General features: G+C 40.8%; 1 protein-coding gene and 1 long non-coding RNA gene across 3 annotated transcripts in view; one reads left to right on the top strand and one right to left on the bottom strand.

Moving 5' to 3' along the window:
* DAB2 (DAB adaptor protein 2) overlaps positions 1 to 15212 on the bottom strand; it is a 58063-nt gene extending 42851 nt beyond the window's left edge. For both annotated transcript variants that reach the window (XM_075184169.1, XM_075184176.1), the window contains exons 1-3: positions 15088 to 15212; positions 8123 to 8262; positions 6176 to 6274 (exon numbers count right to left, since the gene is read on the bottom strand). In XM_075184169.1, the coding sequence (XP_075040270.1) occupies positions 6176 to 6274; positions 8123 to 8262; positions 15088 to 15169 (321 nt within the window). In that variant the 5' untranslated portion in view covers positions 15170 to 15212. The remainder of the gene's footprint in view (positions 1 to 6175; positions 6275 to 8122; positions 8263 to 15087) is intronic.
* Positions 37 to 15311, top strand: LOC142100247 (uncharacterized). Its single transcript, XR_012678785.1, has 2 exons — positions 37 to 261; positions 15115 to 15311. It is a non-coding gene; the product is annotated as an uncharacterized LOC142100247 (long non-coding RNA).
* The last annotated feature ends 141 nt before the right edge of the window (positions 15312 to 15452 follow it).

Raw genomic sequence — 15452 nt, 5'->3', positions numbered from 1 at the left:
ACACAAACTAAAACACAGATTAGTTTGTAGCATTAGCATGTAAAAACACAGGTTAGACGCATGTCTAACCATTGTGTGAATATATACTTATGGCTGAAATAGCAGAGAGATGCAACATTGTTGCGAGATAATAAAACACTCGCTGTAGTTGTTTCTGCCTGTCAGGCTGTCTAGCAGTGAAGTGGGAACAGGGGGAAGTGAGAACTCAGACAGAAATCTTTTTCAACTGAATCAAGACATGTTGAGAACTCCAGCTTACAAGTACATAGGTTAGAAAACATAATATATGTGCATATGTCTTTTTACAAAAAAAAACAAAAACAGAAAAGTTAACTACAAGAAAAAATAAAGCTAAATATTTTTCAATTTTGGGATCTGGATGAAAATTTCCTTTCAAGCAGGAATAGATGGAGTGGGATAAAACATACCACTCACTGGGAAAATGTGTTGAACTGGTGAGAGATAAATGCAATATTTACCTTTAATGGGACCATCAAAATGTACAAATTGAGAACAAAACTGTTCAACATAACCCTATACTAAGGGTAATAACCATAATATAACATTGCTGTGTTGCTCGCTTGGTCTAGGTGAAATGAAATATCAGCCAGAGACTTTAAAGGTATAGTTCCAGATGACAGAATAAACTTATTGCCTTTCATCATCATCAGCTATTTATATAGCGCCATTTATTCCGTAGCGCTGTACAGAGCACTCACTCACATCAGTCCCTGCCCCATTGGAGCTTAAAATCTAAATTCCCTAATATACACACACACACACAGACAGAGAGTCTAAGGTCAATTTAATAGCAGCCAATTAACCTACCAGTATGATTTTGGAGTGTGAGAGGAAACCGGAGCACCCGGAGGAAACCCACGCAAACACAGGGAGAACATACAAACTCCATACAAAAAATATATATATGAAATGAATTGCATATGAACCCCTGTCCATGTAAGACTGGAAGCCAACACTCCATATAGAAATAAATCTTTTCTATAGCTCCTAAAGTCCTAAGTGTAGCTGCTCCACTATACCGTCCATAGCAGCAAGTCAAAAAAGACAGACAAGCAGCATGAAGCACAATATGCTCATCTTAAGCTGGCATTGATGGAACAAAGCACAGTGTATATAATGAAATACCCAACAGCCGTTTCGGTGCTATTGTGGCACCTGTATCAAGGGGGGAAAGGTAGGTGCCAAGATCAATCCTAACTAGATTTTGATTTAATTAATAAACTCAGATGCACAAATGAAGTCCAGGTACCAGTGTACCCTGCTTTGCAGTTCTAATGATTGATAATTAAATTATTAAAAAGTAGAGGAAAAAAACAAAAAATAGTTTTAAAATGTTTACAAACTACCAAAAAACTCAGCTTTTAAGGGCACAGAAGAGACCGTGTTACAGTCAGCAAAGATATGTCCACAAATACATATTATTATTACAATAAATGATGTTTAAATATAATGGCCCTTTAAAGAAATTAATTTTTTTTCCCAAAAAGACATATGAGAATCTCCTATAATATGAACTTTACATCATCAACTGAAGCCGGCCCAGAGCTGTAGGGCAGCACAGGTGTTGGGGGGCACGTTGCTCACTTTCTATATTATTCATTTGTTTGATGTACTGAAGTAAGTATCCCAAGTATTTCTAAATCAGGACAAGCCCACAAGGAAGAAGGGGTGTGGTCATATTACTGTAGGGGTGTCACCAGGCCACAATGAGCTTGGTCACGCCCCCAGGTGTGTGTAGGGATTCTAAAACCGCCCCCAACCTCCAGCAAAACACCCTTGAATGGCCATGAACTCCAGAGGTACATTCCTCTGGTGTGTGCTGCACCCACGCGGCCTACCAACTACTGCGTGCTTAGACACAGGTGCCGATTGCGGGACGGAGGGGCAGTACCCTCATATTGACGCTGTCTGCTGAAATTGGGCAGCTTGGAAGCATATTATTTCCATCATTATAATTGTACAGATATAATGTAGTGGGAATAAAGTTGATGGAGAGATTTTATGGTGTGGATGTCATAGGCAAACCGAGGGTGGGGGGTATCCTAGTGCCTGGAAACCCCCCTCCAAGCATGGGGCACTGTATAATTGAGGTGGCTGCACCCTGCTCCCGCTTCACATGGCTCTGCTTAAAAAGAGAGAGCTGTGTGTACCTAACAGTAGTGCACGCAGCATTGCCTGTATAATATGGGCATAGGAAGAGTTGGAGAGCAGCCAAGCACTGTCTAACATTATAGCCATGCCCTCATGCATGCTGGTCATGCCCACTGGCGGCGTGGTGTGGAAACCCCCTCTACAAATCCTGGGTTTGCCCCTGGATGTGGGCCCTGGGGTGGTAATGAAAGAAGTGGCTAAGGGTGGTAAACGACTTTAAAACAATATCTGACTTAAGCATAGACATTAAATTCATAAGTAATTGAACCAAACACAATTTCAGTGGCTGCCTTACAGAACATGGAGCTGGTCTGGATTCCATACAATATTAAAACCAGCTTTCTTAAATACAAATTTTAAAAGGGTCATATAAATTGAACACAGCCATATTAGTGGAAATATAACATTATTGTACTGCCCAAAGTATATAATGTGGGTACATTACTGCCTTTATATGTTAAATCTCAAATGCCTTTTGAAAGCTGAATCCCTATTCACACCATCACTTGATGCAATATTTAAACAGCTGTGGACCATAAAAGTTAGTGAACTCCTAACAGCTAACGTGTCCAGTGACAGCATGAAGCTACATTTACTGGAATGTCATATTCCAGATGACTAAGGCTGTAGCTGGCGCAAGTGTTCGAGTATTTGTGTTAAAATGTTCTCCTACTTCATTTTTTATTCCAAAGAATGTAGAGGGTGGAAGTTTTGGACTAGGCTCTGTACAAATCTTAGCAAAGTCCTCAAAAACATAAATATATATTAATTCTAATACATCTGTTCTATCATTTCCAAAGTCCTTACAGACTTGCATAATGCAATTTACCGGTAACTGGAATTATTTTAATTACAAACATATTACACAGAAACCTTACACATTCTGAACACAATGTATAATGATCCTTTGGTCACTGCAGACATCATTTCAATGAAGCCTATGGTGATATCACATTTTAAAGGTTAAGTCCACTCAGTTGAACTTGAAATTTCAGGTGCGTGTGGAATATAGTAAGTAAAACCCAGCAGCAAAATATTACTTAGCTGGTGTGCAGTGGTTAGGCTATCAGACAGGTTCTCTGATGTCTTGTGTGCACCCTCTGCTAATCTGTTTAGGTTAATAGACAGCCCATCTGATGCCTTGTGTGCACCCTCCGCTAATCTGTTTAGGCTATCAGACAGGTTCTCTGATGCCTTGTGTGCACCCTCCGCTAATCTGTTTAGGCTATCAGACAGGTTCTCTGATGCCTTGTGTGCACCCTCCGCTAATCTGTTTAGGCTATCAGACAGCCCCTCTGATGCCTTGTGTGCATCCTCCGCTAATCTGTTTAGGCTATCAGACAGGTTCTCTGATGCCTTGTGTGCACCCTCCGCTAATCTGTTTAGGTTATCAGACAGCCCCTCTGATGCCTTGTGTGCACCCTCCGCTAATATGTTTAGGCTATCAGACAGGTCCTCTGATGCCTTGTGTGCACCCTTTCCTAATCTGTTTAGGCTATCAGACCAGTTCTCTGATGCCTTGTGTGCACCCTCCACTAAACTGTTTGGGCTATCAGACAGGTTACCTCATGCCTTGTGTGCACCCACCGCTAATCTGTTTAGGTTAATAGACAGCCCCTCTGATGCCTTGTGTGCACCCTCCGCTAATCTGTTTAGGCTATCAGACAGGTTCTCTGATGTCTTTTGTGCACGCTCCACTAATCTGTTTAGGCTATCAGACAGGTTCTCTGATGCCTTGTGTGCATCCTCCGCTAATCTGTTTAGGCTATCAGACAGCCCCTCTGATGCCTTGTGTGCACCCTCCGCTAATATGTTTAGGCTATCAGACAGGTCCTCTGATGCCTTGTGTGCACCCTTTCCTAATCTGTTTAGGCTATCAGAAAGGTTCTCTGATGTCTTTTGTGCACGCTCCACTAATCTGTTTAGGCTATCAGACAGGTTCTCTGATGCCTTGTGTGCATCCTCCGCTAATCTGTTTAGGCTATCAGACAGCCCCTCTGATGCCTTGTGTGCACCCTCCGCTAATCTGTTTAGGCTATCAGACAGGTTCTCTGATGTCTTTTGTGCACGCTCCACTAATCTGTTTAGGCTATCAGACAGGTTCTCTGATGCCTTGTGTGCATCCTCCGCTAATCTGTTTAGGCTATCAGACAGCCCCTCTGATGCCTTGTGTGCACCCTCCGCTAATATGTTTAGGCTATCAGACAGGTCCTCTGATGCCTTGTGTGCACCCTTTCCTAATCTGTTTAGGCTATCAGAAAGGTTCTCTGATGCCTTGTGTGCACCCTCCACTAAACTGTTTAGGCTATCAGACAGGTTACCTCATGCCTTGTGTGCACCCACCGCTAATCTGTTTAGGTTAATAGACAGCCCCTCTGATGCCTTGTGTGCACCCTCCGCTAATCTGTTTAGGCTATCAGACAGGTTCTCTGATGTCTTTTGTGCACGCTCCACTAATCTGTTTAGGCTATCAGACAGGTTCTCTGATGCCTTGTGTGCACCCTCCGCTAATCTGTTTAGGCTATCAGACAGCCCCTCTGATGCCTTGAGTGCACCCTCCGCTAATATGTTTAGGCTATCAGACAGGTCCTCTGATGCCTTGTGTGCACCCTTCGCTAATCTGTTTAGGCTATCAGAAAGGTTCTCTGATGCCTTGTGTGCACCCTCCGCTAATCTGTTTAGGTTATCAGACAGCCCCTCTGATGCCTTGTGTGCACCCTCCGCTAATATGTTTAGGCTATCAGACAGGTCCTCTGATGCCTTGTGTGCACCCTTCGCTAATCTGTTTAGGTTACCAGACAGGTCCTCTGATGACTTTAGTGTACCCTCCGCCAATCTGTCTGGTCCTCCATGCGCCAGCTTAAAGAGTGTTGTCAGTGGACAAAGCATTATTTGTCTGAAGAAAGACTGATTTGATAGGAGATAGAGGGTGTGGAACACCTCAGGTAAATTAATTTTGGGAGCAGGTTTTCAGTTTTGGGTGAAATTATCCTTTCATTTGTATTGCATTCAAATATGCATATTAATATGGTTTTCAATTTGGAATGACTTATGCCTATATGCTTTACTGAATATATACTAAATAATGAAGAAAATGTTCCTAGTAAATTATATTTACAATATACAGTATGTAGCTTATAATGTCTTTTAAAAGGGATGGAAACTCCCAGTGGGATCAAAATGTATTTAGCACTTGGCTGGGAAGCTTGGTAGCAACAGTGCGTGTCTGTTCGAAGAGGGAACGCCAAGATTTGATGTGAGCTGGTCACATGACACACACATCCAATCCCGGGGCACCCTATTTGGCCAGATGCTGCCGAGCCTCCAAGCCAATGCCGAAAAAATATTGTGATTTGGCCTGTTGTTTCCATCCCTTCAGGGAAGAACTACAAGCAAACTTATTTTATAAACTAACCTTCCTTCCGCAAAGGATGTCCATGTTCAGGACCCTCACAGTAACAGAGAAAGTTGCCCTGCCTCGAGAGGGAACCATTACTCTCCACAGCTAAACTCCATGGAGCAGGAATAGGCATAAGACTCACCACAACTAGACTCAGAAGTCTAACACTGAATACAATCCTGGAGGAGAGGTCAAGTGACAGTAGGGGGAGATCGCAAATCCTCTCATTTGGTGACCCCACTTCACTAGGAAGTGGCTGGGATCTGGTAGAAAGGTCTGCTCTTCCAGGGGTCCGGTAGAACTACCCGAAATTCGTGAGTATTACACCATGATGCAATTGCACCATATGTATGTATGAAGGCCTAGACAGATGGGTGTAGTTTTGACAGCTTTGTGTTGGGCGCCAAAACACTGTATCCAGCCACTGCTCTGAAGAGCCTAGAATGCTCCTGCTCATGGCAAATATATGAAACTGAGTGGACATCGCTGAGATAGAAAAAAATAATAGTGACATTCATTTTGCATTTGTATTACAAAAGGAAAACTTTCAAGAAAACAAGTTTTAAAAAAAATAACAAAAAAAATAACATAAATATAACTTACACCAGTTTTTTCATCAACTATTTTTATACCAGAAAGGGAAATGTTCACCCAGATTCTCTGCTTGTGTTGTCCCTGAGAACGAGCTGCCGCTGCCATTCCCTGGAAAGGAAAAGTATAATATAAAATAAGGAGGTCTCTTTATTTTACTGTGCAAAGAAAAACGTGCAACTTATTATGTATGATAAAAGTACTTACATCATTGCCAAAACATATACTGCCATTGTTGGATATATAAGTATGTACCCCAAGCATATGCCTAGGGTGCCTGAATGTATATCATCATTACTGCATTTATAAATAGGCACCCCAACCATTTGCCTAGAGAGCCTGAATATATGCCGTCACTGCTGGATTTATAAATAGGTACCACAAGCATATGCCTAGGAAGCCTAAATATATACCGTCATTGCTGGTTTTATAAACAGGCACCCCAAGCATATGCCTAAGAGCCTGAACATATGCCGTCATTGCTGGATTTATAAATAGGCTGTATTTTGTTTTACTAGCATACTGGGGAGAGTTTTCCGGTCTGCTTTAGATATTTTACGTTTAAGATAAGTATTGTTTGTAATCTATCCATATATAACCTCCACTACAAAACATTACTCCTCCAGAAGATTGTGCAATGGCCACAATTGCCAGAACAATATCCAGCGTGGCAAGAGGTAGGTTGGTAGTAGGTTAATTGGCTGCTATTAAAAATTGACCTTAGTCTCTCTCTGCCTGTTTGTCTGTGTCTCTTAGAGAATTTAGACTGTAAGCTCCTAAGGGGCAGCGATTTATGTGAGTGAGTTCTCTGTACAGTGCTGCAGAATTAATGGTGCTATATAAATAGATTATGATGATGATGGAAGGCTGAGGGTATTTTCCTGACCATCCCGTGGGTGCAGGCCTGGGGAACAATGGGGTGCTTCTTAGGGTGTGTGCTGCTTTTCAATGGCAAGTGCATTGGTGTTTCATCAAAATGTTCAATATATATATATATATATATATATATATATATATATATATTTATACATACTGTACAAATTCTCATATTTTACATATGATATACATCAACATCATCATCAACATTTATTTAGATAGTGGCAGCAAATTCTGTAGCGCTTTACACCTCGGGACAAAAACAGTAATAAAACAATACTGGGTAATACAGACAGAGGTAAGAAGGCCCTGCTAGCAATCTTACAATCTACAATTTTACAATCTATGGGATTTAAAAAAGTATTTGCAAACAGGAGCCAGTGACATTGCTTGTGCTGAGATACTCATGCAGGAGCTGTACTCTATATTTATGGCGCATTGAAATAACATCACACGGCTTCATTGTATTCAATCTTTATCTCCTGCTTATCCAAGATATCTATCTGAAAAGGACGAGGATAGAACAGCTTGAACCTTCAGAATGTTCACAGCAGCAGCAAGTATTTTGGGGATTATAAGTGCTGATCTCAGTGGTGGCAGCGATCTATCTACTGACGTGATTGTGTAATTGAGGACAGGGCTGCATGTGACAAGGGCAGGGTCATGATGTGGGGAGAGAATGGGGGTAAGCAGGAAGCCACCCACTGAGAGTTAGGCAGCAGAAGGCACAGGGTCCACTAACAACACAGAGAGGTGAAGTAAGGCTCATATCAACCTGATGCATGAAGATTGTTGTGTTCAACACACCTCTAATTGAAAGGAAGGTCCAGCATCCTTGATTAAATAGTATTTTGGTCTTGATGGGGTGTTGCAGGCATCTGTAATTCTTTCCTCTACACTTACTTATTCTGCCTGCTCTGTAAGTAAGCTGTGCAGGGAAAAACGCACAGCAGAAGTGGTGGGCAAAAGAAAAAAGCAAATCTGAGCGTCTTCCAAAAGGAAAAAAATGTTGTCTCTTTTAGAACATATCGTCTTTAATATTAAATATATTGTCTGTTATATAAAACATTCTACTACACTTACCTTTAGCTTCATCATGGAGTCCTGACTCATTTTATCTCCCCGTGCTTCAGGAACATCATCAATTCCAATTAATTTGGCTTTATAACGTACTCCATCTCCTTTAAATCTGGCCATAAGGAATTCATCTGTTTTTTCTGGACCTGCGATAATGCCGAAAACATTAGATAATCTTCCGAAATCACAGAGGATCTCAAAGGTAATATCCTAGTCAGTTGCTGCAACTGCATTGCTCCTTTATGTCTAGAGAACTACAGTGCCCAGCAGGCTCAACCGGTAATATTCCCAAACTATTGAAATGAGTTTAAAATGTGGTGATTTCATATGTCGTATAGTTTATAGTTTAAAAATAGATCTGGGACAATGGCAGTCTATTTATTCTGCTTTGTGGTGTTTTTGGGGTAACAGTAAGGTTACAAATGTACAACAAAGCATTGGATTAGTAATAAATACAGCTGCTGAAAATCATTCAGTTGATCTGGATTTGGTGTAACGGAGCTAAAATTACTAGTACTGTTTATTCATTTTTCTTGACAACCGGCTGGCAGGGGCACAGTATATTGTCAGTTCAGGATAGCACAGGTACAGCTGTGGTACAGCAGATGAAATTCATACGATTTTGATTTGGTGCACCACAATTAATAATACTACTGCTAATGATTTTTTGGGCCACTAGCCAGGACGTATTGATCACTGTGTAATTGCTGTGTGAGAATTGCTCTGTCCTGTTGTACTTAGTAATTATATTTCACAAACTTATAAAGGAGTGTCTGTGGTCAAATGCACTTGCAAGATGCTGGTCAGATTCACTGTTTCCGACTGTGTGCACAGCGTACTGCAATTTAATACTGCTAGTTCAGGACAGCATAGGTAAAGCTGTAGCACAGCTCAGTGGCGCACGCAGGGGGGGTTTCTGGTTCTCCAGAAACCCCTCCCCTCCGGGAACCAACGACACTGTACAGTAGCCGCGGCGCTGTCAAAGAAGCGCCCGCGGCAGTGCTGTATTATAGTATAATACAGCACTGCCACGGATGCTTCTTGACAGCGCCGCGGCTGCTGTAGAATTCAGCCTCGCTGAAATGGAGCTCTCTCTCGCTCTATTTTTTTTTTCCCCGGGGGTGGGGGGCGTTCGCCCCTGCAGCTGTATAGCAGCTGAAATTCATACAATTTGATCTTCATCTTTCAGTTTGCTCTATTAATACTAACATTAATTAAACATCCTGACAAGTTAAGAGTGTGACAAAAAGCAGGCCCAAAACATGGCTGTTAAATGAAGTCAGCAACTAAAATTTAAGCAATCAAACTCAAAGGATTACAGCAGCTGTACTGGCTGTAGCAGAAATTCATCTAGCTTTCGTGAGGTAAATGAGGAAAATGGTCAGGTGCATTCAAGTTTCATGGGACAAGCCGACTTGTGCATCTGGGACATTAAAATATTGCACGGCGTCCCCATCCTGCCATAGCAGGAACATTACCTGAAAACCAGAAGAGTATAATGGCCTTATGTAGTGTTGATAATGACACTAAAAACAGCAGCATATGGTTAAAAAGCAAGACATTTATTTACTGCAGGGACTAGTGACACATTTGTCAATCATTAGAAAAAAGTAACAGCATTGGCAGCCAACAGTGTACAAATCCCCAATCCTGAAAAACGATTGCAAAGGTTCTGATTCTGAAGGTGGTAATACTGATGATGATGTGGAGAGGGAGATTAGGAGGTTACTTACATTTGGATAACAATACAAATACAGATATACAAAGTGGGGGTTTTGGTGGTGATGATAATGAGTCAGTTAGTTTGCGATTATCTCCCTAGTCGTTATCCCGAAGGCTGGCAGACATCCACCCAATATCTCCCCCCAGCTTGTGATGTTGAAAGCATTTTGTTGCTGCACATAAACTCTGCTCTGACTGTAATCATTGTCATTGGACTGCTTGAAATTGTAGGAGCCCACCAGTTGGAATAACACATTCAATATGCTCGTAGTTCGGTTTCATGAACAAAAACCCATCAACCACTAGGGAACAGATTTATAAAAAAGACCCTAATCATGACGATTAGTTTGATACATTGCTGCTACAATTTATCAAAAGATATTGCTGAGGCAGCTGAGCGATACTCAGCTTCCCCGGCAATACTGGCCTGGAGTGGTAAGAGTTAACCTTCTCTAAATGTGCTGGCTCGCCAGTGAATGCATGCACAGATTTGGTCGTTAAGTTCCACTTGGAGGAAAAAAAATGTTTCAAAATAGATCAAATTTATTTTAAAAATTCCAAAAATATATTTTAAAACATTAATGCATTAAAATATATTCTTTGTTCAAAGAATACTTTTTTAAAATGTTTTTGGTCTGTTATTGTGGTTGTTCAAGGACTTCGGCAATACTTAATAAACTTCCACATTCAAAGGCAAACGGCGGTGAATATATCCGTCAGCTGGGTTAGCGCAGTAACCCCTTTGATAAATTTGGCAAAGTGAAAATAAGCCATTTTGCCGGCAAACATTCCAGGTTTCACCGTTAATAGGGCTCTCTGCCCTGTCATGAATATGCCCCATGTTATGGAGCATTTCAGGCTGCTGGATTGGGCTACTACCGAAACCCTAGGCAATGGCATTCCACTAGGGGAATTTTAACGTCTTCTTGAGATGCTGATCTCAGTATGGTGTGTTTGCAATGGATGAAGAATGTGCTGAGCAGCAGTAGTCATTAAGTCCATCCTGTTGCCAAATAAACAGCGACCACCAGGCTCCAGCAATATGCACTGCTCAAATAAACCCACAGATGTTAAATTTGATTCTGAATTGTCACCAAAACTATGGCCTCTACTGAAACCTAATTTCTTGTGTTAGCAAATAAATACTGATAGATTCTAAATGTGTGTTATCTGGAAAATTTACAAATATTGCCATTTTAGATTCTTAAACGAACACTTAGTTAACTTTCACATTTCTAGCTATAGGCATCTATTTTGAAACCCCAACTAAAATGATCAGACATCTTTATTGAAAATGTAATTCAGCATCTATTAGCCTAAGGTGAATAGTTTAAATAAACAATAATGACAATAATATGGTAAAATATGGTGGCCTAAATTGAGAAAGTATTTTGACTTCACGCCAGATGGCGCAGCAGAGGTCAGAAGAAAAGAGCATATTTGGCAGGATGCTGGAAGATAGAACAAAAGGTCATGGGAAAGTAACAGAAGCTGGCACAACAAGGAAATAGTGATTTCAGTAAAGTATGGGATTGAGTAATACCTAACACAACATAATTATAACCGGTACTTTATCCACCTCTGCAAAAACCAGAGACAGTGCTAGTGTCAACAGAAACAGATTCCACATCTTTAACACCTATGGCTCTTTCATATTTCATGTGTAACCTCTAGTGACAGCCTCATGCCTAGAAGCAAAAACTCACATTCTAGAGAGGCCTACTGGTCTTCGTCCACACCACTACTCCCAGTCTCATAAATTTGCTTATCAAGCTAAAAATCGTCTTTGCCTCATCTAGTACTGTTTCTAGTTGAAGCAACTTCTGCAAGAGAGACTGAACGAGGTAAAACCTGTTTCCTTAAATCAGACTTGACAACAATTAAAACAACTCAGACTGTTTGTCTGTCAACAACATCTCTAAAGTAGCCAAAGTCCCTTCTCATTCTACATCTCCTGCCAACATTTTTTGTTAAACATTTATTTAAACTTTTTTTAGTTTGCTTTTAACCGTCTTTTCCACTATTTCTCAGTCTTTTTTTTCTTTCACTTTTCCCCACACTTTTCTCTCTCATTGGAATCTATTTAACATTTTTTGCAAATTCAGCCCCATTAAGTTTTCACCGCGATGACAAGTGACATAATGGAGCAATTTATAGTCACTATAGTCATGGTGCAACAGTGCATCCGATAAGTGGCGGTCCTGGTGATGACTGTGTGCCATTGACATTTCTTCCACCACTTGTTTATTGCAGTGATAAAAGAAGGAAATTCCAGGTTATGACCCAGAGTCTTTGCCGCGTATACCCGCCCATCGGGAGTTCAGCGGGAGGGATCTAAAAATCCTTCTCTGGTGATGCTGTAGCCTGTAGGTCTGGACTTGGGCTTTCAATTCCACTTGTTAAAAAATGTAGAAAAATATTTTTAAAAATAATTATTTTAATATAATTTGCAGTTAAATAAATGTATTTATTTATTTACTTAAGTTTTATTTGACCATAGCAGAAGTATTGCGTCAGTACATGTGCTTTGCATGGGGAAGGCACGGATTCCAACTTCCATGAACAGAGAAAGCCAGCGGACCTTACCACCGGTAGGAGTTACCTCCCGTTGACCCCTTGATAGCGACAAGACCTGGTTTTCCGCTCTCTTCTTCACACTTTTTTGTCTCCGTTTCACTCTTTCTCTATGTCTCTCTGGTGTCTATTTATATGGTGTGGCAATATCATAGATTTTTTTGATCATCATCATCATCATTTATTTATATAGCGCCAACATATTCCGTAGCGCTTTACAATTGGGGACAAACATAGTAAACTAATAAACAAACTGGGTAAAACAGACAAAGAGGTGAGAAGGCCCTGCAGCAACAGCATACCTACTATTGACGTAATTTACCATAAACATATTGTCTGATGAGTGATACTGACTGGCATGCTAACTCCTACCACTTCGCCAGCCAGCCCTGGATCCCTCTGTGCATGCGTGATTTGGCTTAGCGGTTTCACCCATGTGCAGTGTAGTTGGCTTTCCAGTTCCACTGCCATCAAAATTAAAAAGTGTAAAACAATGTAAAACCATATTTATAAAACAACTAATTGAAACAAATAAAACATTTTTCCCATTCATTATTGGTGCTATCTCCATCCTCAGATGGCAATAGCGATAAGGGCATGGCAGGGGTACTTGATATGGTGCTGTGCTATAAGCCTTGACAGACAGCACAGACACTGTAAAACTCAATCACAAACAGGTCCGCCTGACGTAATCCGCTGCCTTCTCACAGCCGCAGTTAGTGTGACTGAGCCTTGTGTACTGCGTTCAGCGTGTTCTGCAGCCTAATGCGAAATAAGACGAACATTCCACTTAACCGCTTTGAAAAAGTTGTTCTACTAAACTACTGCATTTTCCACCTTCTCAAACTACAACCATGTGATATCACTTTCCATAGTTAGTTATTGTACAGAAATCTTATATGTCGTGTGTAAGTATCAAATACAAAAAAGTTTAGATAAAAAAACAACAAAATAATTTTCTATTTCTACGGAAGGTATAGTAATAGTCTAATGGTTAGGTGCTGTGCTATAAACCTGGACAAACAGCTCCGAGACTATAAATCTGCCCAGACAACCAGGGCTATCACATTTCTATGGTCTCAGTGGGTACTTCATTCAACACTTTACATGCAAGCCAGATGTTTGTGGGTTTCAGCAGACATGGCTCGGGTTAACTGTATAACTACCATAGTGATCTCTTTGCTATGTGTACTAACTATACTGTATATTGAACGGCTGCCCTCAGTCTCAATATGCTACTATCCCCATTCCTCATTCCTGCCACTGATGTAATGGCTGAGCAATGGATAAAAATAAGTAACAAATCATATGGTATACTGTATCTACAGTTATCAATAGAGTATATCGACACACATTACTTTATTGAAATATTGTGGTATAGTGATTTATTAATTAGCTATGCTAACACAGACAACTATATATATATATATATATATATATATATAGAATACTAGTGGGTGCATCTAAAATCTCAAGCAGGTAGGATGATAGTCCATACTTGCCAACACTCCTGGAATGTCCGGGAGACTCCCGAAATTCGGGCCAGTCTCACAGACTCCCGGGAGAGCTGACAAATCTCCCGCAGTCTGCTACTGGCGTCGCAAAATGACCCGATTCGCAGTGAATTGCATCACTTAGGCCCCGCCCCTGCGACAAAACGACACACCCCTCTCCCGGAAAGAACTTGCCCAAAATAGGCTAGTATGGGGTAGTCCCATCCTGAAAAATTATTCTCAGGATCTAATTTTTACCTTTGTGTAAGATACGGAAAATAATATCTATGTAAACAGTGAATTCTGATGTCATTGCATATAACTGGTGAGTTGTGATGTTATCACTTCAATGTTTATTAGGAAACAGCCCTGTGCTTATATAGTCACATAACTCCTTAGTGACTTCTAACAATCATATCATATACAGTGGCGAGTGCACTGTGCCATATATATATGTTTGGTTACAAGGTTTCTCCGTCTAAAAGGTAATAATTAGGTAGTACAAAATAAAATTATTCAAATCTCCCCTGTTGCTGCCTATGTATGTTTACTACAACTCCCGGGGGGTATATTTACTAAACTGCGGGTTTGAAAAAGTGGAGATGTTGCCTATAACAACCAATCAGTTTCTAACTGTCATTTTGTAGAATGTACTAAATAAATGACAGCTAGAATCTGATTGGTTGCTATAAGCAACATCTCCTCTTTTTCAAATCCACAGCTTAGTAAATATATCCCATGGTCTGTGTTCTTATGCTAATTGCACATAGTGAGCTTTAATGTGAACTAGAATTCATTGGACCCAGTACACCCGGTACACGGCTCAGATTATACTCCCATCTGTATACAGAGGGCTAGGATCTTAAACTGAAGCTATGCTGGCGTCTTCGCACCTAGATGCTTAGAGGACACCGCTGAATGGAACTAGCAGTGGCTCATAAGGCAGTCTAGCCATGTGTGATTATTTTACTATATGCGGCCCACGAGGGGGACAAAGGTCTTTTTTACTTTCGGGTAGACAGCTCTGCCTATAGGGGGGTTCAATCATGATTACCTACGGTAGTACAACCGCCGATGCAGCCATACCTGCATGTCGGCTGCCGATTGTCTTTTTAAAAGTTGACATATTTATAATTTTAGTCTTTGCGAAATATATCTCAGAATAGATGTTTGTGACAGTACCTTTTTTCTTTTCCTTCTTTACTGCAGGTTTGGCGACTGGAGCCACATCCGTGCTGGCGCTAGATTCTACGTCCGCGGACATGATTGGAGGAGGGTGTCACAATGCCAGTATCATTAAAAACACAATGTATCGGTGATAGAGGAAATCCCAAAAATCAACCCTCAGCAGAATGCCATATTTACACCTAAAAGACAAAACAAATAAAATCTGTTATGAGAAACTATTTACAACCTACACAGAATAATTAGATAAAATAATATAGATATTATCAGTTTTTGCCTAAAATACCAGTAACGCCAAGAAACAAAGCCGCACTTGTTATTGGAACTAATATCAGGACCCAGTAACAGGCCATGTGTGGCTT

Source organism: Mixophyes fleayi, chromosome 1 (genome assembly GCF_038048845.1).
Source record: "Mixophyes fleayi isolate aMixFle1 chromosome 1, aMixFle1.hap1, whole genome shotgun sequence".
Classification (NCBI taxonomy): Eukaryota; Metazoa; Chordata; class Amphibia; order Anura; family Limnodynastidae; genus Mixophyes; species Mixophyes fleayi.
This window is presented reverse-complemented; position numbering and strand designations above follow the sequence as displayed.